This window comes from Eleutherodactylus coqui, chromosome 3 (assembly GCF_035609145.1).
Source record: "Eleutherodactylus coqui strain aEleCoq1 chromosome 3, aEleCoq1.hap1, whole genome shotgun sequence".
NCBI lineage: Eukaryota > Metazoa > Chordata > Amphibia > Anura > Eleutherodactylidae > Eleutherodactylus > Eleutherodactylus coqui.
The window spans coordinates 194001330-194027317 of record NC_089839.1 but is presented as its reverse complement, the minus strand read 5'-3'; the positions used below and the strand labels follow the sequence as shown (position 1 = coordinate 194027317).

Here is a 25988-nt window from a genome sequence, read left to right as displayed (position 1 = left end):
TGGAGGGAGGGCTGTGTGGTGCGAGGCGGCACAGCAGAGACACACGCACACAAACACTCTGCCTCCTGTCACCAAGTGTGCAGCATCAATGTGACTGCCTCCCCAGGACCCCCGCTCACTAGACGGGATATGTCACACATCCTCTAACCATGGGATGCAGCTTATGCGGCCTCAGGAGAGCCGATGAGGATTACAGGTTACTCTACGAAGTTTGCCAGGTAAGTCTTATTTCTATCTTATTTTATTTTTTTCTCTCGTATGCATGCTAGCAACTAAAGGGTTAATAATATTTCCGCACGTGCCCGTGTAAAGATGCAAGGATAGGTACAGCAGACGGAATTAAGACAACCATCCAAACCTATGGAAAACGACAAGAAATCGTACGATAAATTGTGTCAAATGACCGACCCGGTGGAACTAATCTTTTCAGCTCTGCTACATCTGCTCTGCTACATCAGTCTCTTAACTCATCACCAAAGAAAGGATAAGAGCCTAAAGTATAGCCAAGCTGCCGTTTATTTGCAAACTGGCACCTAGGTAGCGTGCGTTCTCTTGCATGCCAACACATCCGCCCACCCGAGACGCCTCGGGCCCCCCGCTTGCGTTTGGGCACAATCATGAAGGTTGTTCTGGAAGACAAGATCTGTTTAATGCCCTTAAGGCAGCAGGGGGGAATCGGGAAGATAGACGCGCTCGGTAATAGAGCCTTTTTAGTATTTCATCTCTAATGAAAGGACCGCGCGGCTTTGTGAAAGAAGCTGGAAGAGAGTGTTGGCAGGAAGAAGGTTGTGAGAGCGCCGAGCGTGAGCGAGCCTTCCCGCTGCCTTGTTATCTGACAGCGGAGAACTGCTGGCCTTTAATGTACAAAGCAGCGCCGCTCATAATGATTTGGAAAAATCAGCCGTCACAATGTAGCGGAGTTCACTTTGTCAGGTGTAGCGGTGCTGAGTTTGTCATCCTTATGTTCTATATAGGAATGTCGCTTTTTTTTTTTTGTAACTCCGTATTGCTGATGCAAGTAATGAAACTACTCAGTCAGCTCTGCTACATCTCATCAGGAAAAGCAAAAATGGTATGTGATTTAGGAAGCAGCCTGGCTGTACTGTTGAGCCGGGACCCCACAACTCATGGAGGGCCAGGAAATGTGTAACCTGGAGCCCAGCGCAGGATCACACAGACCACACAGCTGGTGGAGGTCCTCATGTGGAGACCCCCTTCTCATACAGTGGAATTCCCCTTTAACATACATTTCGCCTCTTCTGGAGTTTGCGTGTCACCGTTGTGCACATTTCTCTCAAGGCTGAATGATTTGGAAGTTATGGCATAAATTATGTAACTTGCTGGAAATCCATATCGGACTGTTTAACCGCTTTCCTTCTAGACTAAAAGGGAGACTCCTCCCGTATCTTATAGGGTTTGTAACTGGTAGCCATGAGGGGTAGTTTGGGGGATCATACCCCCCCCCCCCCCAGTTTTTAAAGGGTGGGCCGTGGAAAAGGAGGCATCATACTATTATGATGTCTAAAAGAAAATCTGTCTCTGTTGCCCATAGCAACCAATCACAGCGCAGCTTTCATGTTACCACAGCTGTATAGGAAATGATAGCTGTGTTCTGATTGGTTGTTGTTTCTTATACTGCTGAGATAGAATGAAAGCTGCGCTGTGATTGGTTTTCTTTTAGACAGCCATCATAAGGCTGGCTGTCCACGGGCGAGGTGTCATTGCGAGATCCGTGACGATAAATTGCACGCGGAGCTCGCATGACATGCCTTCCATAGTTATCATATGGAAAGCACAGCCTACTGCAAACAAGCGGAAAACCATAGTGATTTTCCGCTTGCGTGATTAAAATTGCGGCTTGCTGCGATTCTTTGCGGCTAGGCTATCATTAATATAGGCTCATCGCGGAGACCTTTTAGTGCTCCTCCCCTGCACCGGAATATCGCTAGCGATATTCCGTCGTGATCGTAAACAGGCGGCCTGAGAGAGTGGTGCAGGGCTACTTTTCCGTGGCCCAACCTGTAGTAACAGCTTTACAAACAGCCCGTCATTGATTGGCAGGCTGTGGTCTATTGACTGTGCCTGTTAGCTCAATCCCATTCACTCCAATGCTGCAACACCAGACACAGCCTGTGAACAAGAGTGGCGCTGTTTCTGTAAAAACAAAAAGTGGGCTCTTTCTCTAATTCATTTTCACATTTTGGATAATCCCTTTGATGGGGCTAAGGAAGAGGGGTCAGTACAAGATCTCATCCTAAGGGGTTAGCTTAATACTAAAGTTTCTTTGCACAATTTTGGCAATATCAGATAGTGAAAAGCCAGATTTAATCCTGAGCCTTCTCTGCCATCAGTTCGGTGCCACTCCTGCCTTACATCCCGTTCATACGGGTGTAGTTTCTGTCCGCGTGCTGCCTGTATTTTTACGGACGGACAACGCACAGCACACGGACCCATAAAACTAAATTGGCGTATTGAGACTTGCAGTTTTTACATAGGCTGATATTGTGTGTGAAATAGAGTATAGGCGCTATTATATTTTGAAAATGAATGGAGCTGCACGGCACATCTCCTCCTCACTGCAGGGGGCGCAATAATTCCAAAGTGAGGAGGACATGGGACCCCCATTCTTGGGATCGGTGAGACCCCCACCAACCAGACTTTTATTACCTATCCTATACAAAACTGATAAAAGCCAATTTTTGTACGACCCCTTTTAAGTCGAAAATCTGAGTGCCTGGTTGCTAGGGAAATGCTGCTTGACAGCCTCTTTGAGAAAGCTGCTGTTGTTAAGCAACATTTCCCTAGCAACCAGACTATCAGACAACTGGATTGGCACTAGATATAGGAAAATGCAGCTTGGCAGCAGCGACATGGAGCCATTCCCCGTAATCTATGGTATTATTGCATTTTCTGACACACTGTAGCCGCAGTTTCTCTTTTCACCATTAGAGGGCGACATATCCACGGGAAGTTTTGGTTTACTGTCATCCAGCTGCTGACATATAGGAAAGTTTATGAGTGACAGGAGTATTAAAGGCCCAGAAGACACGGAATGCGCCTTTTTTTCCCCCTTCAATTATCATATTTAATTGTGATAAATCTTCCTTATTTATTATCCCACTGCGATACAAGTTCAGAGGAGTCCAGATTGTGTCTCATCCCTGGAACAGCTGTGCATTCTACATTACCCAAAGGGCAGTGTATGGAAATACATTCTCCTATCTATCTGCCATACAGGCGGTATGACATGTGTGAGTCCATATGAGTGGCAGGAAAATGTCACTCAACTTTTTATCAACTATCTGAGAGGGCTGCCTGATCTTGGGATCACCCTCTATAGGACATTGTGAGATTGCACTGTATGACTACACTATTGTGCAAGTGTCATATACAGCAGGGGCCAATTGGCCCCCACAGATGTAGGCCCGCAGTTACAACTGTAGTATGTGTTTTTTCTAATGTTCCTATAGCAATTCTTCATGCAAGGCATGGTCGTACCTAGAACTTGTGGGGCCTCGTAGCGAAACGCAGAATTAGGCCCATTCGCGCTGCAAGAGAGAAAAAAATTATATATGTTCTATTAGACAACATTTATAACATGGCGGGCTGAGATACAGCAGCTCAGCTCTACTATACCTCTAAATATTGTAGTCACCATATAATAGTCAAATATTAGTCCTACCCAGAGATAGTGATTACAGTGCAGTTACCTCCAGTGGTCACAGGTGACGTCTCCTCTGATGATGTCTCTGCTGAGGTCTGCTGTTCTATCCGGGTCCAGGCCATCATGAACTATTGCAGTCTTGACTGATCTCTGCACACCTTTCCCATACTGCTGCTACCCCCAGTGCCCCTCTCAATGCCCCCCAAAGTGTCCCTACTGTGGCCCTACTTAGTAATTGTGCCCTTCTGTCGCCCCTACTTAGTAAGGCTGGTTCCACATGGGCAAGCGCGATTTTGGCGCCAGTAAATCGCTGTAAAATCACGCCTTTATTCTTGTGATTTTTGAGCGTCAGCGATGCTTTTTTTTAAGAATAATTTTGCATTGCATCGCTGCCGCCCGCCATAAAATTGAGCTATTTTCTTTATCGCCAAAGTCAATAGGACCTTCTAATGTTAAAATCACATCGCAACGCAAGAATAGTGCCCCTCTGTGAACCCACTTAGTAATAGTGTTCCCCTTTGTGGACCCTCCTGAGCAATATTGTCCCCCTTTGTGGCCCTTTACTTAGTAGTAGACCAGTCCCACCTGCTGAATCCCTGGCTGTCAGTAAAGATCTTCTTACATTCTCACGCAGTCACATTGACGTTGGCCAGAATGTTCTGAGCATTATCCTCCCCGGTCTCTTGCACGCTGTATCCTGTGACCGAAGCGGGAGGGGAGGAGTCAGATGGTGCGATGGGCGCTCTGGTTGGCGTTGGCGTCCATGTGACTGTGTATGTTAGAAGAGGTGGATCTGTAACTGATTGCACCCTTCCCATAGAAAGAGTGACGTCTGCTGCGGGTCTGCACTAATGTGTTTTTTGACACAGAAATGATGTTGATTTTTTTCTGTTGCGTAAAACCCGTACCATTTCCGCTATATGTGAACGGACTCTAAAAATCATGGCAAAATCCACATAATTTTGCCGTAGATCCACATTCGGATGTAGCCCTGTCAATGAGATGCTGAATTCCTGCAGGTTTCTATTTAAGAGGTGACGTGTCAGAATTCTGCACACAGGTTTTGCCCATTGACCGGGCTAAATCCGCTGTGAATCCGCACCAAAAAACACATCAAAGAGCTCCAGATTTTGTACCGCCCCGCCTCGCACCACTTCAGGGAAGAAGCAACCCTCTGCCGCGCCTGCAGCTTGTTTATAATGGGGAGACCTCGTATCGCATGCGCCTCCCACGTGGTGCGATGCCCCCGGCACCATTGAAGACAATGGGAGCTGCAATGCGAGAGCACGACAAAGATAGGACAGGCCGCGATTTGTTTTAATTGGAATCAAATGTGTATGACCCCATTCAAATAATTGGGTTCATATTCGTGCGAGATTTGTGAATCTTGCGCAATGTTCTCGCCCATGTGAACCCGGCCTAAGGGTGCTTTCAAACGAGTGGAATATTTCCGCAGCCCATGCCTAAAAACCTAGAAAATTCCACAGTAATATCCACGTGTATACATGTGGGTTATGCTGCAGAAACCCACAGCAGCGCATTACGGGTATGTTCACACGGCGGATTTTGACGCGCATTTTGCACCCTAATACACTCCCAATACAAGTCCCATTGATTTGTAATGGCAAACCGTGTCCCTTCACGACGTGTTCCTGAGGGCCTTTTTCACACGGGCTCCAAAATATGTCTGTGAAGGGTAGGCATACGTTTGTAACCATTTTTTATTGCAACCGTGCATCTAAAATTTCCTACCATGGATTTTGGAATATTCTGGCAGGTGTGAAAGCACCTTTTATGATCCTGTATAGCGATGTGTGGCTTAATAACGAGGGCGTGCGACTTGTGAGGGGTTCATGCAGGAAGATGTTCTTCTGTCTGTGAGCCGTTATCTCTGTCTGTTAGACTTCCCTTTGGTTAACTAATAGCACAAACTATTGATTGTGTTCCCGCGCCCGAGGCAGAAGCAGATGTGGAAGGATGAATAATAGGACGCGGTTTGTTCTCTGCCAATCATTCAAGTGCAGGTACATAAGAAAGGGACTAGATGAATGTGACTGTCATTTATCACTGCCAGCAGGGGGCGGTTAGAGCGTCTATTGGAAATGTGACTTTCATTCAACTTTGTGGAATTTTTGAATATCGTGTTCCAACCTGCTAGTAGTAATACAACCTTATCATGCCACTGTACTGAAAAGTGCAAAAGTGGGCATGCCCTTTAAGGGTTAACTCCACCCATTCATAAAATAGGTTCCATTGATTGTCGGGGATTGTTCGCTCCTGTCCATGATCTCTAAATGGTTGCATTATCTCAATATACAGGCAAGCTCTGCTGGTTCTAATAAGAAATAATATACTGGGTGGACCACGGAGAAGTAGCCCGGCACACAACTTTCATTCTTTATATTGCTGAGGTAAAATAAAGGCTGCGCTGTGATTGGTTGATATGGGCAGCAGAGACAGATTTTTTTTTTTTTTGACAGCTTTTAAAAGAGTTTGATTCCGACCTACTTTCCCATGACTCACCCTGTAGTACAAATCTGTGAAAGAAGCAAGGGTCTTTCAATTATTGCCCCTTTCATGCTAGCCAAAAGTGTTGGGGCTTAGCTAAAGGGATGGGGCTTATAATTGCTTGGTCTCCATTGCAGGACATTAGAAGTTCTGCAGCAAGCTGCCTCTCAGCCAGGAACAGAGCAATGTATCGAGAAAATAAAGTACATTGGATGTTGGAAAGGAGAGGAAGGCAGAATGAACTTCACTATACAGGCATTAGGCACAAGTGGCTAATATATGCATAGCATACTAGGAGTTGTAGTCTCACCACAGCTGGAGAGCCACAGGCCAGAGACTATGGTTCTAAAGACAGGGTTAAAGGCTATACACTGAATGGCCACTTTATTAGAGACCCCCCCATCTCATAGTGTGTTGGAGCTCCTTTGGCCCTCAGAGCTGCAGCAGCTCAATGTGGCGTCCACCCATAGGTATCAGAGGACACTAGGTGTGCCAAGAAACCTCCCCCACATCATTACTACACCTCCACCAGCCTGACAGCAAGGGGTCATCAAATTATGCTACTTGTGTCAAATTCTGACCCTCCCATCCTTACAACAAAAATCTGAATTTATTTGATCAGAAACTGTTTCTCCACCGCTCGGTGATACAGTTTTTGAGCTATTTTGCCCCCTGGAGTCTCACTTTTCTGTTTCCCTTGGACACAATGGAGCCTGGAACTGGTCATTTACTGTTATAGCCTATCTGTGCTAAGGAACGGTGAGCTGTGCATTCGGACACATTAATTGGAGCACCAGCGTTGTATTCGGTTGCAGTTTCCTTGACTCTGCAGTGTCTGCTCATCAGAATGATTCCTGACATCCTCCTCTGACCCCTTTTAGTCATGAGTTGTTTTTGTCTACAGGATCCCTTTTTGCTGGATGTTTTTACTCGATCATGCCATTCTCAATATGCTCTCCACACTGGTTAGCAGTACAATCCTGGTCTAAGCTGGTCTTCCTTGTTGGAGGTTGATCAGATCGCTGAATTTTCCCATCTAATGTGGATCCATGGAAACTTTTCAGGTGATTTTATGCTGCACCCCGGGGTCACGGGGAGAATTTACATACAGGGAAGTGCTAAAGGTGAAAGGGTTTGGGTCTCTTATAAAGTGGCCATTCAGCGTAGAAGTTGTTTTTGTCCATGTATAATAACTTTGTCCAACATAACTTGTATTTTCTGTTGAAAGTATTTGTTTTAGCTTATAGCAGTGATGACGAATCTATGGCACATGTGCCAGAAGGGTCACTCAGAGCTCTCTCTGTGGGTATGCGTGCCGTTGATTATTACTACTACTAGAATAAGGTGACCAGACATCTCGATTTAGGCTAGATAGTCCTGCTTTGGGACCCTGTGTCCCACTGATCCCAGGCTCCGCTTTTCTGACGTCTGGTCACCATGAAAGTGATTACCAGCTAGGATGCTGCGGCTCCCCGGCTGGTGATCACTCACTGGCTCTTCTACGGGTACACACACTGCCGTCAGTGTGTGCACCCACAATCCTCCTTCCCTGACCTTTCCTCCTTGGTTCCGCAGGAGGAGAGGAGAAGGGAGGAGGAGTCCGGACTTGCACACTTCCGCCAGCAGCAGCGCCAAGCAGAGGAGCAGCGGCGCTTTGAAGACAAGGATGAGGTAAGTATATCAGTCTCAGGGGGGCGCTATTACTATTGAGCCTACGGTGGGGGTCACTATTACTACTGCGGTCGATATAGGGGACACTGTTACTACTGAGGCCACTCTGCACATGGCATTATACCTCTAGCTGACTTAGGGTATGTTTACACGTGGCGTAAATGTAGCAGAATGTCCATAGCGGAAATTTCAGCTGTAAATTGCACAGCATTTCCGCATTCAAAAAACAGTCAAAATCCATACCATTGGTGCAGATGTTGAATGGAAATAAGCCGCGTATCAGCAGCTGATTTTGTACGCAGTGCTCCCCTTCGCCTCCTCCGTAGGCTCCCCACTGTCGGCTCTCCCCGGCTCCCAGTTCCCAGCGGCCTGGTCAGACAGAAGATGTTAATGTATGCGTTGTTTTTTCTAAACTAAAACCTCAGTATTCAGGTTAAATTGCCATGTTGGCACTTAGCAAAAAATAAGTGGGTTTTGGGTTGCAGTTTGGGCACTTGGTCTCTACTGGTCTATAGTGCCTCTTTATATTAAGTCACCACTACAGGTTCCCATATAACATTCTATTAGGCACAAATGCCTCATATATGCCCCGCATGCTCACTATAGCTGGAGAGCCACAGGTTTCAGACCATAGCTCTACAGATGATGGTAAAAGACATAATCCTGCTCCGGCGCTATATCCCAGCATATTGAAGTAACAATAGCATACTTGAATAGGAAGGCATGGATGCACTACATGATGGTACGGCACACGGGCCCTTGGGGGCCCCTGGAACATGGTTTTCAATTTGGTGTTGTGGCCCATGTAAGAGACAGTTAAACCATTTGCAAAGTTGAAGAGTAACATGTGAGCAGCAAAAATCCACCTTCCACGTCTCTCTGAGTCCCGTGGGACCGCCACTATGACTGAAGTGATGTAACTGCACCAGAAGCAGCCTCCTTCTGCTACAATACAGCCACTCAGCCGTCATCGGACCAGTGTTCATTCCAGGGAGACTCAATGTGGATCGGTACCGGAGTCTGCTGCAGACGGTGGAAGACTTCCTGGAGGATCTGCTATCGTTCCAGTATGCTTTCCTACTTCAGTTATAGCAGCGGTCCCACCAGACTTACAGGGGCCACAACACAAAATTGAGATCCGTGTTCCGGGGTCTCAGGTGCCCGTGCGCCATACCATTATATAGCACATCCATGCCTTCCTATTCCAGTACGCTACTGTTACTTCAATATAGGACACCAGTACTGAGATATAGCGCTCGTCCGTCTATATGACTACACCCTGTACATTCGGTAATGCAATCATCGGAAAAAAATCCTACAACCCCGACTCTCTGCGGCTACCGAGAATTCAGTAATAAATTACAGCCAAGCAGTCCCAGTGCATCTGTTTTCCTGAATCCCAGCATCAACAAGACAAAGCGGATCAAATACAGCTGATGTTAGAGTCTCCTCTTCATCCACTAATAACTCAAAGAGCCGCTCTTCATTAAGAGATTTGGAGCTGTGCCAGCGTCTCATAATGCGGAGCGGCATACCCCCCCATCCTCTGTCTAGTCGGGCAGAATGCCTTATTGTACCTGTAATTGCATAATGAAATGTGTATGAGGACACCTAGTTATTATTGGCTACGGGTCACATCGCACAAACGGATAAATCATTAAAAATGTGCACTAGCTGTGCAGCCCCTATGGCGGCTACAAAGAGCTGGAGCCGTTCACGGGGGGGGGGGGGGGGGGGTGTCATATAGCTCCAATACGCTTGGAGCTCATTTATAGGGGGCTGTGCAATCTTAGTCTGTGAAAAACGGACCGATTTCACTGCGTATGTTTGTACGTGTTGCATTCATTTTTGTTGCATATGTGCATTTTTATGTTTATGTCAACGTGCCATCCGTTTGTCATGCGTGCAATGAAAAGCTCAAGAAGGCACATATAGCATCCATATTTGCTCCATTTTTTCACCCACAATATCGGTCCACATAAAAAAACGCACATCTGAATACACCAATGTACTTTTATTTCGTCCGTGTGCAGTCCACATTCAGCCAGAGAATAGTTTGTGGTGCGTTAGGCAGTGATTGGTTTCCTTTTAAACAGACTTTTGTTCCTTTTTATCTATATAGGTCCACAATTCTGTGCCGTTTATTTCTTTAATATATCTTTATACCAGTCACCGCTCCATTTTTCTAACGCACTTCTCTAACTCCCCTGCAGTGACAGAGAATTCAACTCTGCCTTCAGCCACCACTAGAGGGAGCTCAGGAGCTTACTGTGTACTGTGTTGTTATAGAGTTCTATGTATATACTGTATACAGTCAGCTTTTTAGCTCCCCCTAGTGGTGCCTGCAGGCAGACAGAATTTAATCATTTCTCTCTATGTCTATGCAGAAGATTTCAAGCTCTGTATTGGAAAAATGGAGCTCCGACCACTATAAAGATATATTAAAGCGGTTGTACCAAGATAAACTTTTATCACCTATCCATAGGCTAATAAAAGATGGGCGACACAATCTTCAGACTACCTAATATACTCTCCTATATATTTGTCCCGAAACTGGAGGGTAGCTTTAAAGAGGACCTGCCATCTCTCCTGACATAATGGTATTTTACATGAAATAACGATGCTAGAGCAACTTTTCATAGAACTCTGCACTGTGCCATCCCTCTGTTATTCCTCCTGGAAAAAATGACCACTGGGTGTCACCAGTTCCCCTTTAACTGGGCCGTGTCGCTATACTGTCTGACAATGTCAGCAGTGGTTGATCAATGTCAGACACGCTCCACTGACAAGTGGAATAGTAACACCCAGTTGTAAGTTTATTCATACATTTCCAGGAGGAGTAAAAGAGGGACATGAATGTGCAGTTCCAAGAAAATCTGCTCCAGAATTGTTATTTCTTTCGACATCTCGGAAGACCAACAGGTCCTCCTTTAAAGTCCCATTCCCCTAAGCCTGAATGCATCTGGATGGCGTCCTTCACAACGTGCCTGCTTGTTAACACACAGACATCAAAGTCTTCACGTGTTACTTGCAGCGTTTACTTCCACAAACCGCATTCAAGGCCGGGATTTCTTTCACAAATGAGTTCAGTATGAAGTGCGGGGAAGAAAAGCGCATCAACAAATCCTCGGCTTGACAGCTCAGAAGATCCAGAAAACTGCCCTCTAATGATCGTGGCGCCTGTGTGCGCGGCTCTGAACGTCCCTCTGCTTAATTAGACATACATCAGCGGTTGGCAATTGAAATGTTCCCCTTGACTTGCGTATGAATAATGCAGCTTCCTCTGTGCGAATCCTCACTTGGAAGATCCTTTTATTACACATAAATCCGGATGAATAGAAGAATATTCACTTACGAGCCGGCGAGCAATCAAACAGTCAGCTTGAGACAAAACGACATAGGCTCCTGAGAGTATTATTACAGGACGCATGTACGACAGACGCCTCCCATACAAAGCCAATTGCATTTATGCGTCTTCGAACCCACAGGTTTTACTGGAGAATTGGGTCCTGATTTATGGAATTGCCACGCGGCTCTGTCAGTGAGTGTCTGGGCCATTGCACATAGTTACTGAAGTTTAGGAAATTAGTCTAGGGATAAAGTAAAATATATTGTGTTATAGGTAGTTTTCATGCACATACCCTGACTACGACTGCATAACTTCAGTGCCCTCATAATGACAGCTACAATGACCACCTAACTATAACCTCAGTGTCCCTATGAGTCCAGCTACAGTAAAGACAGTACCCCCCAAACGTACAGCCACAGTGGCAAACTTAATTACACCATAATGACAACTACTGCTTCCTTCTAATTGTCGTGGGTGGAGGTATAGCAGCGCAGGATTCAAGATACGATGCAACAGATGGAGTGACCAAAGTGTACAATATTCATTTGTGAACACAGAAATGCATGAACAATGAATGAAAAAGTATCTGGACTTTCTATATGATTCACAATATTGCATCAACTGTTACATAGTAATACCTTCTGAGCAATATCATTAACATGCTACTTCTATCTCATAGAAATACAGTTTGCAATGCCTTATTTATCTACAGCTCACATGTGCTCTGAGCCACCATTTCACTTTCCCCTTATGCAACGATATCTAAGTCCGTGAGGTTTGAGCAATGAAAACTTGCTCAATGAAAAAAAGCAATGAAAACAGTCCAAAAACAGTCCAGTTTCCTCAGTTTGACTGCAAGCTAACTATTTTTAACCCTTTTGATGTGTACACCTAGTCTTTAAGTCTGTTCAGAGGCCAGCCTCACTTACAGTTTGTCGCGTGGGACTTGCCGTTTCTACTGACCCCAGAGATCCGACAGCATTGTCTGGGGAATCCAGAACACTACTCTCCACTCCTCTCTCTGTCCTGTTGCCAGTGCTGGTTGGTTCTCTTGCTCTTCAGGTAGCAGCTTTTTGTCCCCCTCTCTGGGGCCTTCTCCCCTCTTAGCAGTTCAACCAGCAACTCCTCTAGTCATCTTTTCAGTTTTTGCAACACAGCAAAAATAGTCCCTTTTCTATTGCAAGGCATCAATCAGCAAGTGTCAATTGAGCATGCTCAGTTCCGCTACGTCAACATTTTGCGCAAATTTTGGTACATGCGTTGATTTTGGTGCCTCCCTTTAATCTGTCACTGGACACAGCTGCTGTAATTTTTTCATATTGACAGGGACAGTGCCACCATAAGACAGTTAATGCCTAGCTTATAAGAGGCACTGTGCCCACCAATTGCCACAGTACCCCCATTACTCCAGCCAAATGACTCCCATAATGACAGACACATCATGACACACAGTCTTCCCTCCAGAACTACTACAGTTCCCTCATTATTATAACCACAGAGCCCCTCCTGACTGCAACCACAGTCTACCTTCTTTCAGCAATGCTGACCCATAACGAAAAACACCACCTTCCCATTTCTAACAATGCGGGCAGTTTTTCTAAATGGATAATCCTTCCCATTTTGGCAGATATCTGCCCATCTGCGCCCCTTTAAATACCATCACCTCAATATTGAAAAATATCAGACAATTGTTAAATCTTCCATCTGAAGTTACCTGCTGTGTCTGTATACACTATATACTGTATACATATACTCTGTACACTAGTATTAGAGTTTTTTTCCTTTCACTTGGCATCATCTACCCTCCGTATGATGTCACACAACTCCCCGTACTACTCATGTTCATCTCTCCACCATCTATACATCTGCTTACGGCTATGAAGCAGGTGGTGGGGAGGGACATATTTCAGCCCATGTCACATAAAGAAGCCAAAGTGCAGCATATGGATGGCTAAAATGTGCAGAACACATAAAAGTCTTCTCTGCCTTAATTAATTATGAGGAGACATCCAGCATTTATTTTTTACCGCCACTTAGGAATTGCATGAAGATAAACGCCCCATAGCGTCTGGGGCCCGTAATTATGTACAAACCACAAAATATATATATTCATTCTGACTTCAGAGGTCAGATTCCTGTCCACTGAATGAGATGATGAACTGAGATGACTCTTTATGAAGCCCCTTATTGAAGCCCTTGAGCAAAATGAAGTCCTTATAACGTGGTCAGAAGGGTGAAGATGGGCAGGTGAAGAGAACTAAGAGGGCGAAGTCATCTCGGTAAACAAGTATGTATGGAGGAGAAGTTTTGTATAGGAGAGCAATTTGGAGGAGAAACCAATGGTAAAGTAGTAAATGTTCCTGCTTTAGGAGACAGTGGCCATAGCCCAGATCTTTGGTCAAGTAAAGAGAAGAGAAAGGTGGGCACCTCAAGAACTGAATATCAAAAATGCCCTTAGAGGCGTAATATGAATCTGCTGGGCCCTAAGGGAAAATCTAGAACAGGACCCCAACTGTAATGTTCCATTTATATTATTGATCTCTGCATATGGGGGAAGAGAGACCTTATGGGTCCCCTATGGACCACATACTCTGCACCCACTATAGTTACACCCCTGTCATATTTTTGCCCTAGCTAATTGGCATTGTGTTGTATACCATCTTGTTATACAGCATGTGTGGAACCCTGTACCACTAACTGATTTGGTGGGTCACAAGGTACCGAAGTATGGTACTAAGGTGTAGAGGCTTCCCAACCGCGGGTAGCCTCCGCCAGGTTTGCTGAATAACCTACAGTAGAGAGACAGTGAGACTCTGTAGAATCGGTGATATTTGTATCACAGACATGGGGAACCTCGGGGCACAAACCTTATCACAGGCCATGTCACGCACTTTACACCTCAAGTGCATTGCAAGATGAAAGGAAGACATCAGTCTTCTTCCAATGAGTATCTTTTTACTTCTCTGAAACAAACTGAGAACGATCTCTTACGGCAACAGCCACAATCGGTATTTGTTCTCTTAAGGTTGCCAAGTTTTGGGCAGGGAACTGCAAGGAGATCTGCTGTACTTCCAAACTGGTCAACATACCCAACAGCAGACACTTACCCTTCTTGAGGCTAACTCTGCAATTCTAGGTCTTGTGCAGCACAACTTCGTCATGCCCCTGTGCTCGCTCAACATCTTTCCTCACTCAGTGCCACCCGATGTACACCTATATACTCACCAGATCTTCTTCTTCCTGCTTTATCCACAGTGACACATAGTCTCTCCTCACATTTCCATGTCCTTCCACCTAGCACAAGAAGATGCAGGACTTAAACAGCGTTACTAACAAATGTAAAACACGTACTATAAAGGCCCCCTTCGCCCATATTACAGAGAGGTCAGGCTAGGACAGAGTCCAATAACAGGCCGAGTTCAAGATAGGCAGAGTTTGTACAGTATGGTAAACGGGACAGGAGGTGAGGGCAGGTGGAGTTCTGGCAAGACATAGTCATTAAACAAGCTGAGGTCAGGACAAGTAAAATTAAGGAAAGCTGGGTAATCGGGCAAAGAGTCAAAACTGGGAAACAAGCAGCATACAGAAACACCTTCACAAGAACACTAGGAAACTATTGCTCCCGCACTTTCAAGGGGGGAAAGGTGTCTTAAATATCACACGAAGGACTGGAATAGGCTGGGTAAAGGAAAGCTGGGTGTGCATGCTAAACTTTTAATTGGAGGACTGAGTTTGTGCGCATCCTGTGGGCCCACGCAGTAGTAGGAGGATGTGGTGCCGGCTGCACAGCCGATGGCAAGCCAGAGGATGACAGCAATCAGCGGCAGAGGGAGGTACTTATGAATTCCCTAGGATCAGCTAAGGGTCCCCTAGCAGCTGCACGGTCTCCCTGGATGAAAACATGACCTGTTTGGGTGTCTTGAGAACTTTGTAAATGTAAATTAAGAAATCGAAAGCCATGCCTAAATCTATTAAAGCCGTAGAGCGGGTCATTTGACATTGTCAAAACATTCAAAGCTACATAAGCATTTGACTGACAACACTGGTCTCTGGCTTCTCTAATTCGGACTACAGAGTTTCATTCTCAGAGTTCCTCCCAAGCTGATTTTTTTTTACATTTTCTTAGAAACGAGAGGATGCAGGGTAGCCAAATGAACCCATGTAATTTGTCTTCTGGAGTTCTGCTATGTAATACATCTCCTTGAATAGAGCTATGAAGGAAGGACTCTATTATAGCACAATATGGTTGAACGTCTTCTAAAAAGAAAGACTGGAGAAATAAAGGAAGGATTAACCGGGGATACCAAGTAGAATTAATTGGCATCCTCAACCGCTCTACTGAAATTCACAAGAAAAATGGAAACATTTCTGGTCATCCACAAATTCTTTATGGTTCGGATCTTTTTCTTAAATTGAAGTCTTCTTAGAATTTCAATAAAGATGTTTGTTAGACCAGAAAGAGATATTTGGATGGAAAACAAGGGTCCAACTGGACTGTGAATAGACCCTGAATGTATCACGGGATTTGCTGTGGTTACTGAAGACTGAATAAAAGCTTTCCCTCCCCAACATAGTGAAATAAAGAGCACCCAACAAGAGCTTGAATGCATACAAATGTTTACCACGCAATGCCGCTAAATAACCGAGTCAGACAGCTGTAGCTCAAGGAAACGTCTCCCGTTCCAAAATCTTATGTCATCCTTTTATTGAGGGCAGCACAAAACACTCTTCAGTCCAAGCCTCATACAATAAACAATATAGAATGAAAATCTGAAGAGGTAAACTAATAGGAAGATACTACAAAGTTGCTGAAAAACTCTGGCAAAACATTGAAATTGCTTTCAAGATGGCAGATGGATGGAGCTGATTTGTCAGTGGTGCCCCTATAGAGTATAATACATAACAGCAATTATATGGTTTGACATCTAATGTCAAAGATTTGACATTTGACTTTATGGCCCATTTACATGGCTTAATTTGAGCCGTGTGACAAGCGCTGACCAATGAGATCAGTGCTCATTTTAAAGACCTTTACGCGGGCGAATGTGGTCTGCATTGCATTGTTAAAGCAATTGTTCATCAACAATACAGTATTATCATTACTAGCAGCACGTCCGCCCTTCATGTTGATAATAACAACTTTTTCGGCTGCCCAAAAGATGCGATGAGCTGATGAACGAGTTTTTGCTTGCTCACCGGTTGAAGCTTCACATAGCCCATTGATTGGGCAAACAAATGTTCCTATAAAAGAGTCTTGCCTAATTATTGACCCAAGTAATTGGGCCTTAAAGGGGTTGTCTGTCCTTTTTTGTCTGCTGGTCAGGACGTTGCATCTAGTCCTCACCAGGAGAGGAGCAGGAAGTAGAGTCGTAGAGTGGCTCTCCCATTGACTTTAATGGCAGTGAAGCCAGTGCCCACTCTTCCTCCCCCATCCACTGATGACAGTGTCTGGCACGTTGCACTGGACAGCAGGCTGGATGATCAGCTGATAGACGGGGATCCTAAGTGGCAGACCACTGTCCATCAACTACTGATGGTCATCAGTGGAAAAGAGGGCAGACAGTCAGGCTGCCTGTCCACAGGCGAATTTTCATTGCGTTCCCCACGGCGATAAGCCGCCTGCGGGGAACGCAGTGAACACTCCCGGCACGGTAAATCGCAGCAGGGGAGAGCTGACTGTTCTCCGCATGAGCCTATCTGACAGATAGACTCACCACGGAGAATCGCAGCATGTTGCGATTTGCTGCCCGCAAGCGCAGAATCGCTTTGATTCTCCACTCATGGACAGGGGGAACAGAGCTTTCCATAGCAACGGTATGGCAAGCATTCACTGCGTTCCCCGCAGCTGGACTATCGCCGCGGGGAACGCAATGAAAATTCACCCGTGGACAGGCAGCCTAATTTTCTGCCCTCTTTTCCACTGATTAACTATCAGTAGGTCATCAGTAGTTGATGAACAGTGGTTTGCCATTCAGGATCCCCGTCCATCAGCTGATCATCCAGCCTGCTGTCCCGTGGACAGGCAGCCTTAAAGGGCCTGTCCAGTTGCCAGATGATAATTTTTTTTAAATAACAAAAGCAGGGGTATTTACCTGTCCTCTGCCCTCCTGATCTAGTACTACAGCCTGGTAGTCTTTGTTGTGGAACAGTTACCACCTGACTACTGCAGCCAATCAGAAGCTGGTGAGGTCAGGTGCCATTCTCCTTGCATCACTACTTAAATGCTAGGAGCCATGTTTTTTTTTTTTTTTTTGCCTTCCTCTGGATCAACAAGGGGGGTGGGGGGTGGAAACAGGCGGAACTAGATGGACATTGTCTCCCTTCAGCCTAACATACTATGTTACTATGATGCCAGGAGGATGGCACCTGATTGCTGTGGCTTCTGATTGGCTGCAGCAGATAGATGGTATCTTTTGCAGATAAAGACCAGGAGGACCGCAGTTAGTACCCTTACTTTTGTTATTTTAACATATATGAGGCAATACTTTAAAAAAATACTTTAAAAAAAATTTCTTTAAAATCTCACAAGTATTTGTGTGTTACCCAACTTTTTTCTCATCTGTTAATTATTGAACATTGACTATTTTTGGAAACAAGTATGGTCCTTTATAAACAGGAATTTTTGTGAATCAACTAATATGTTCAGGGTTTTAAAGAGTTACTTCAATACCTGATACAATGTGATATGTTTTTGTGATTGACGGATAAAGGTCCATACTGGCATACTGTCTGGGGTAGGTATCGGTCCTGTTTTTTTTACCCAAGATCCAATGGTCCACTTTTGGCGGTGGTTTGACTCCCAAGACTTCTTGCTTTTCTTGGTCACAGTTCCTTTGGTGCAAATAGCTCAGGAAAATGTGCGACACTACATGCAGTAAAGTGAGTACATGCAGTAAAGTGAGTACATGTAGTAAAGCGAGTACATGCAGTAAAGTCACATAACTTTTCGGCAAGCACTCATACTGTCTGATTTGCTTCCCTTTTTGTTTGGTAAGGGCGTACAAGTCACTTGATTAGTTGATGGTGCACAGAAGGTCGACATCCTTGAATCCTCACATCCTCCACACTTTTATTGCTGTTTTGGAGCACATGAGTGGATTGAATACTGCCAGCCATCCATCGCCGCTCAATGCCACATATCAACTCCCTTTGTTTAGACTGTTGGTTCATATACATTAGTCTTTGCAATGGTTTGGGCTTGAGTGTCATTTATCGTCCTATGAATCTCTCTTATAGAGTAGCAGTACGTGATCCCAGATGAGGCCTCATTAATGGGTTTAGCTGCGGGAGAGCAGTGATGTGTTATATTAACCCTACTATGGACCATATATAAAAGCAGCTGATGCTACATATGTCTACAGGGCTTCAATCTAGAAATACCATTTACATATACCCTAATAGACCCTCAACTCTTGGCCAGTGTGAAGGACTAATAGAAAAAGACTCACGGTGGAAGACCCGGTCTGTCCTGCATTACACAAATAACCAACCAATGTGATTGAGAACTGTGTAATACTTACTTTTTCCTGTGGAGGCACTGCATGGAAACTAAACCTTTACTACCTGGTTTCCCGGCATGTTACAGCGGATCACTGAGGATCACTTTGTGATCTGTTTTTTCTCAGGTAACTCTTCTAACAGAGAGGGATTATGCGGAGGACCCCTCTGATGTTGGACTGGGCCACCAGAGGATGGCTTAATGGGCCCATGCTGTCACATGACAATGAGGCCAAGCCACCGCACCCTTTATTTTCTGCAGTGGACAATCCCAACTGAAGATGGCAGCATTGGATTTACATATCTGAAGCCATGGGACATATTTACTAAGACGGGTGTATGAAATGCAGATCTAAGGTTGCTTTTACATGGGACGACTTTTGGGGGCTTAAAGCCACTCTCGCACAGTCGTTTTTTTTTACTACGTATTACGTGAGTCATTCACAGCACTAAAGCTTCATGTATTTCAATGGGGTCTCTCACACTAGCGTTTTTGGACCGCATATTCTACACGTGTAAAAATCGCACACAGCATGTCCTATTTTTGGTGTTTCAGCGAGTATTTCATGCACTAAATCGCCCGTTGAAATGAATGGGGAGCATAAAGAAAAACACAGAATATACGCAATTTCTCTGCCACCAGGAGTGGGGAAAAAGTTGTGGCATCATCAGCTTATTTATGGGCATTGTTACTGTGCAAAAATAAGCAGGCAAACATGCATAAAAACGCAGCTCTGCGCGCAGTAAAACACTGTGTAAAAAACCACCCCGTTTTTACAGACGCTTGTGTAAGAGGGACTTACGCCCCAGACGGTTGTTCCAACAATTATTGCTCCTGTTCTTTCACACAAGAGCGATAATCGTTCGGTGAATGGAGACAGAGCGTGCCGGTGATCACTTCCGGCCGTCTGCCTCCAGAGTAAATAGGCAATCATTCATAGATGAATGGCTGCCTGCTTACACGGGCTGATCGTCGTTTAATGGTAAGCAAATGAATTATCATTCATCATTCAGTTGCCAGCAGTGTTTACACTGAACAATTTTTGTTCCGTTTTGTATGATCAAAACTGATTGTTCCATGTAAAAGGGCACTAAGTTACATTGCGCTGCATATGTGTGTGAACAATGTATTAAGAGGGGCACCAAATCTGAAACCTACACTACTTAGGATCTGCCAACTGTCCAACTATAATGTACGCCTTTTTCTGGTGTAAGATAAAGTAAATCTGATGGTCTGGGAGCATCCATGCCCCCTGGTGGTCGTCACGTGCGCCCAAAATTGTGACATCAGAATTGTGATGCTAGAGTGTTAAAATCATATATAAGTCCCAATATTTCTTGTTTGTTAGGTTCCTCCAAGAAATGAACAATGGTCAAACACATCCTTTATCTAACCATACAAGACCCTCAATCTGTATAGTCATCTGCAAACAACTACATCCAATGCACAGAACAGACACTACAGCACCAATTTCCAATGCATCATAGGTACATCTATGGGCACCTTCATAGGCACGTACTATGCCAAGCTAGAAATCTGCTTTGCCTATAATCTATAGACGAAGTGTTAGAGTAATAGGCAAGCGGCCCATTCAAGGGCAACTGGTCGTGAGTGATTGTAATGTGACCACGCTGTGTAGCTTAGGGCTTAATGTTGGGTCAGACTCCCAGATAGCTATTCAGCTGTGAGTAGTTGCCACCAGGAGCAGTTTCCTAGCCTTTTACAGTCCATAGCAATCAGAGCATGGTCTGTGTCACTGGGACGTCTCATGTCACATCAGGGGATTTTGGACATTCAGCTGCCGGCATGGTGAGGACTCCTTACAAGCTACCAAACATTTAAGCTGCAGGGGTAAGACTATCTCTCCGGAGAAGCGATTTTAAGGTTATAGTTTCCGAGCTTTGTGACTTACAGATCATTGAACAAGTTATTAAAATCCGCTTGAATAAAGTAACTCATTACACAGCGAGAGCAGAGGTCATGCTCCGAAAAGCGAGGTTGACGACAGAAGAGAAAAGGACTCGGGAAAACCATAGACTTTAATATAGTTAATTTAATTTTTTTCCTTCTCTCCATTAACAATACTGATGGCCTGTGGGAGATTAAAGGAATGCGATGGGCTGAGGAGAGCGGCAAGACAAATCTTAGCACCTTCTTAGCTACCACCTTCGGCAACAGAAGGCACCCTCTATTATAGGGCCTTGTAATGTTCGGTCACACATTAGCAGCTTTATTATGTCTGCTAAATGATTGTGTTATATGAGGGTAACACAGAAAATGGATTACCAAACTAAATATGCATCTAACAAGGCAGTAGTAACTTTATTCAGATGTTTCTATCCATTGGGTAAGTTGGGTGGCAATAAATATGGCTGCCATTATGGCTCCCACGAACTTTCCCAGATAATGGAATAGAGTATCTATTAGATTAGGCATTGCCACATCCTTAACTTTCCTAGTACTACATATCTAGGAAATTTTACCTTCAGGTTTCTAGGAAACCTGAGTGACAACTGGTGGCCATTTTTTTTTAAGTGACAACAGGGAATGCAGCCATATTGATTGCCGCCTTTTGAGTGAAAGGGGTTTTCCCAGAATATAGAGATGAGACTAATAACTAGAAGTAAATGAGCAACTTGAGTTTTACTTTTCAGTGGCCTAATGCCAACTTCACCAACTCAGTTCTATAATCAGCATTCACACAAGCAGTAGAAGAACATTATAGTAAATGTGATAGGCTGTGTGTGGCCACACCCCCTAATGCTAGACCCTGCCCCTTTTTGGGTAAAGTGGTAAAGCAAAAAAAGGCTCAATTTTGGCGCATGCGCCAAGATTGACTTGCGTATGAAGTGTGATTGATATACTCCATCGTACACTGTTCTGTGATTGGCCAGCACTGTTAATGTGAGCAGTGCTGGCCAATCAGATAGCAGGTATAATGCATTGATACTCTGACCATACCAATACACATTGTGTGATTGGGTAGCCTAAAGATCACATCAACCAACTTGGGTGGCTGAAAACAAGAGTCCGGAACTGGCAGAGAAGGTAAACTAGTTAGTTTACCCTCTTTGGTCCTAGGTCAGAATTTTGTTGCAAGAGTCGCTTTAAGGTATGGCACAAATTGTTTGCTTTCCTAGAAAGAGTGCCACTCTTACCTATAGACTGTGTCTGTCTGGTATTGTGTCATTCAACTGATTGAAGCTGTGCTGCAATATCAGACACTGCCCCCGATGGACAACAGGGACACTGTCTCTGAAAAGCAAAAATGTTTTGTTTGTTTTTTTCCCCTAATATTGGACATCCCTAATAATCCTGGTAATAAACACAAATACTTTGTTTACTCCGTTGTGTCCTTGAGTTGTACTATGTCGGTATCTTCATCTCTGTTGGGGGAAGGGGATGGTGCTGCAGGAAGCCTTATAACCGGCTGGACAATCTCTGAGGTGTTCAGAACAACAAGTATCTAAGAATATTGATTGCCGCCTTCTCTATGATAAGAGCTGTTTATTACCTGTAGCTGGAGGCAATCAATGTGTTCCGCTGCCTGCGCTCTGCTATGAACACTGGTAGAGCAGAGATAACGCAGACACAAAGCTTCATCTCGTTCACAGGATGAACATACGTGGGAAAGAAATGCGTCGGGAAACCTTCCATGTGTGAAATATAATGAGTCCATTAGACAGTCTCCCCAGAGTCATCGCAAGTAAATACATGACGACTCCCCTCCCCATCTAACAAACACTATCAGACAATCGTTACTGTGAGAGATGTTTCCGTCCCCGTCATTTTTACTTAAAGGGCAATTTCAGCCACTGCTGAGATTAACTTCAATCGTACAGTAAATATTCATGAGTACTATGATGAAGAAATCTTTTTTTAAATGTTCTTCTGAATACTTTTATTGCAGTCTGAATATTATTCCCATCATGCCTCAGAAAGGAGCAAAGATCTCAAACTCTCTATACTCTGGGAGAAACTTTGCCCTGTGCTCTGTGTTTCCCCCTAATGTTCTAAAACCTTTATGAGATGACTGTAGCTCAAAATGCATTTCTGGCTCTAAAGAGTTGATTCGTAACGTGTTTTTTCTCCAGAAACAGCGCCACTCTTGGTGGGACCAGAGGCAGAGGGGGTATATTACTTTCAGTTGTTCTTCTCTGTCATTCCTCTGATCCACTCATTCCAGGTCCCAATCTTGGCCATCGAAAATGACCGACACAATCTTCAGATTGCCTAATCCCCACAATGCATCCGTAGTGTTGAGGTATTTTCACACAGCGAAATCATTGCAGGATTTTCCACGGCGATTTCGGACTCTGGAAACCATGTCAAGTTTTGGCACAAGTCTCCATGTCACTTCTTGATGCGGGAACGCTCGTTTCCACAACAGAAATCCATGCTCGGATTTTCCCTATTGACATGGCAAATTCGGGTGCGTTAACATACTCTTAGACTACTAATACATTATGCCTGCTGTATGATTGGGCAGGGTATCTCATGTGATTAGCACTGTCCAATCAGAGAGCAGTGTGCATTAGGTAGATAGAAAATTGCTGCAGCCATCGTCAACCGTCGAAAACCTGTCCTAGAACTGGTGGATTGGAGGGCAGCAGAGGACTACTGCAGGTAATATACCCCCTCCTCGCTCTCTAGTCCCAGGTCAGAATTTGGTCTTGACATCGGAGGGTCGATTTAACAATGATAAGCTGCATTACCAAACATAGCCCATGGACAAGAGTGGCGCTGTTTTCGTATAAAAGCACACCCTAACCCTGTCTCAGACAATTCATTTAAATACTGTAAAGGAGAAATGGATCAGAGGAAAATCAATGTAATGTTCTCTTATGTTTTCTGCAGGTAAATGGAAAAGACTTATCAAGAGCCACACATGACCAAGCAGTGGAAGCCTTTAAAACAGCCAAAGAACCCATTGTGGTGCAAGTCTTACGCAGAACCCCTCGCACAAAGATGTACAGCTCCCCCTCCGATGTCCAGATGTTGGACACAGGCACACAGACAGACATCACTTTCGAACACATTATGGCTCTGACTAAAATGAACTCCCCTTCTCCATCGGTGTCTGCTCTGAATCCGTATCTCTTAAATGAAGAGTAAGTATGAACTCTATATATACGCTTTCAGGGTCTCTGGAAGGTTGAGTGGCTGCCATTAGGGCGCTTTCACATGAGACCGAATAATCCACTCCATGGCAGATTCCTGCTAGCAATTCCATGTCAAAATCCACATTTAGAACTTTGACAGCGGAATATTCCGTCCTGTGTGATAGACCCCTTAAATGAAAGTTCTAATAATGCAGCATCATTAGGACAGCTGTGCTATATTTCCCTACCTGCTCCTTTAAATTACGAGGAAAACCCACGCTGGAGTTGATATCCCCATGATCTCAATACCAGGTAAATTCCTGTCAATCCAGAATGGGAATATTTTTATTGGATGCTGGATTATCAGGATTTCTAGACCATAAAGTGCCAGAATAAAGGATTTTTAATGACTATGAAAAAAAAATGACTAAAGAGGCTGTCTGGGTCTCGCTCTGGAGGACCCACCTGCTCCCGGCAGTACAAGGGTAATGAATTGATTTGCGTAAGAACTGTGTAATGCTTCATTTTAACTGTGGGGGCTCTGTGAGGAAAATGAACACTTGCTGTCCGTTTTCACTATAGATTGTTACTGATCCCAATAATGGACACTTTTAATAAAAAGTGGGAAACAACCCCTTTTAAGAACCCATTATTTAAGGGAAGAAATTAGCGATATCACATAGTAATGAAAGACATTAGCTTTTCTCTATTCATATAAATGGGAAAGCTGGATGACTACAATATATAGCAGCCTTCATTAGAGCTCCTGGACTCCTGAATGCTTAGCTATACAACCTATATAGCCTCCATTACAGTTCCTACATGGGCTATCGCCTGGTGTTAAGGGGCATTGGTGCCAAACAGTTCTTGTACTTTACATAATGTCATTCTTATATTTTCCATAATATTTTGGTTCAGTAACTGAGCTCCTCTGCTGTTCTGGCGGGCTCAGATATTAGCTTCACATAATTAGAAATGCAGACAGAGAGCCAACAAGTGCCAGCGTGGTGCGTCAGCGAGTGTGATGTGCCCAGCTGAGAGTGGGAATTCCAGTGCAGTAACTGGAGACAAGCTGAGGCTTCACAATCCTGCCAGGTCACCGACACCGAGTGACAGAGATTACTGTCAGTGTGAAGATGGCTGCTTTTTCAAGGCTAGATAGATAGATAGATAGATAGATATGAGATAGATAGATATGAGATAGATAGATATGAGATAGATAGGTAGGTAGGTAGATAGATAGATATGAGGTAGATAGATAGATATGAGGTAGATAGATAGATATGAGGTAGATAGATAGATAGATAGATAGATAGATAGATAGATAGATAGATAGATAGATAGATATGAGGTAGATAGATATGAGAGAGAGAGATATGAGAGATATGACATAGATAGATGATAGATAGATAAATGATAGATAGATAGATAGATAGATAGATATGAGGTAGATAGATAGATATGAGGTAGATAGATAGATATGAGGTAGATAGATAGATATGAGGTAGATAGATAGATATGAGAGAGAGAGATAGATATGAGATAGATATGAGATAGATATGAGAGAGATATGAGGGAGATAGATATGAGAGAGATAGATAGATATGAGAGAGATAGATGGATATGAGAGAGATAGATAGATAGATATGAGAGAGAGAGATAGATATGAGAGAGATATGAGGGAGATAGATATGAGAGAGATAGATAGATATGAGAGAGATAGATAGATAGATAGATATGAGAGATATGACATAGAGAGATATGAGATAGATAGATAGATAGATATGAGATAGATAGATAGATAGATATGAGAGAGATAGATAGATAGATAGATAGATAGATAGATATGAGAGAGATAGATAGATATGAGAGATATGACATAGATAGACATGAGATAGAGAGATAGATATGTCTATCTGAGATAGTTAGGGCCCATTTACACAGTACAAGTTAGGGGCAAACGATGCCTGACACTCATCCCTGTGCTCCTGTGCTCCTGCAGGGAACTAGCACAGCTGGCTGGTTCAAGGGGCGGCCAGCAGGGGGGCGTGGCAGTGCAGGAGATTTCTCTTCTCTTGCTCCACCGCTCCCCTCAATTGAGATAACACAGCAGCCGTTCGCTACTGAACGGCCGCTGTTTAAACTGCATGATAGGTGATGAGCGTCATCGCTCAACTTTTATGCTGCATAAAAGAT

The 25988-nt window shown here is 44.2% G+C and overlaps 1 protein-coding gene across 3 annotated transcripts in view; it reads left to right on the top strand.

Annotated features, from left to right (window-relative positions):
• The window catches only part of PDZRN3 (PDZ domain containing ring finger 3), a 258422-nt gene that overhangs the window by 216278 nt on the left and 16156 nt on the right, over window positions 1-25988 (top strand). For 2 of the 3 annotated variants that reach the window (XM_066596711.1, XM_066596710.1), the window contains one exon: window positions 23548-23801. In XM_066596711.1, the coding sequence (XP_066452808.1) occupies window positions 23548-23801 (254 nt within the window). Of the gene's footprint in view, window positions 1-83; window positions 219-23547; window positions 23802-25988 lie in introns of those variants that run through there. The other variant, XM_066596712.1, reaches the window with a different exon arrangement.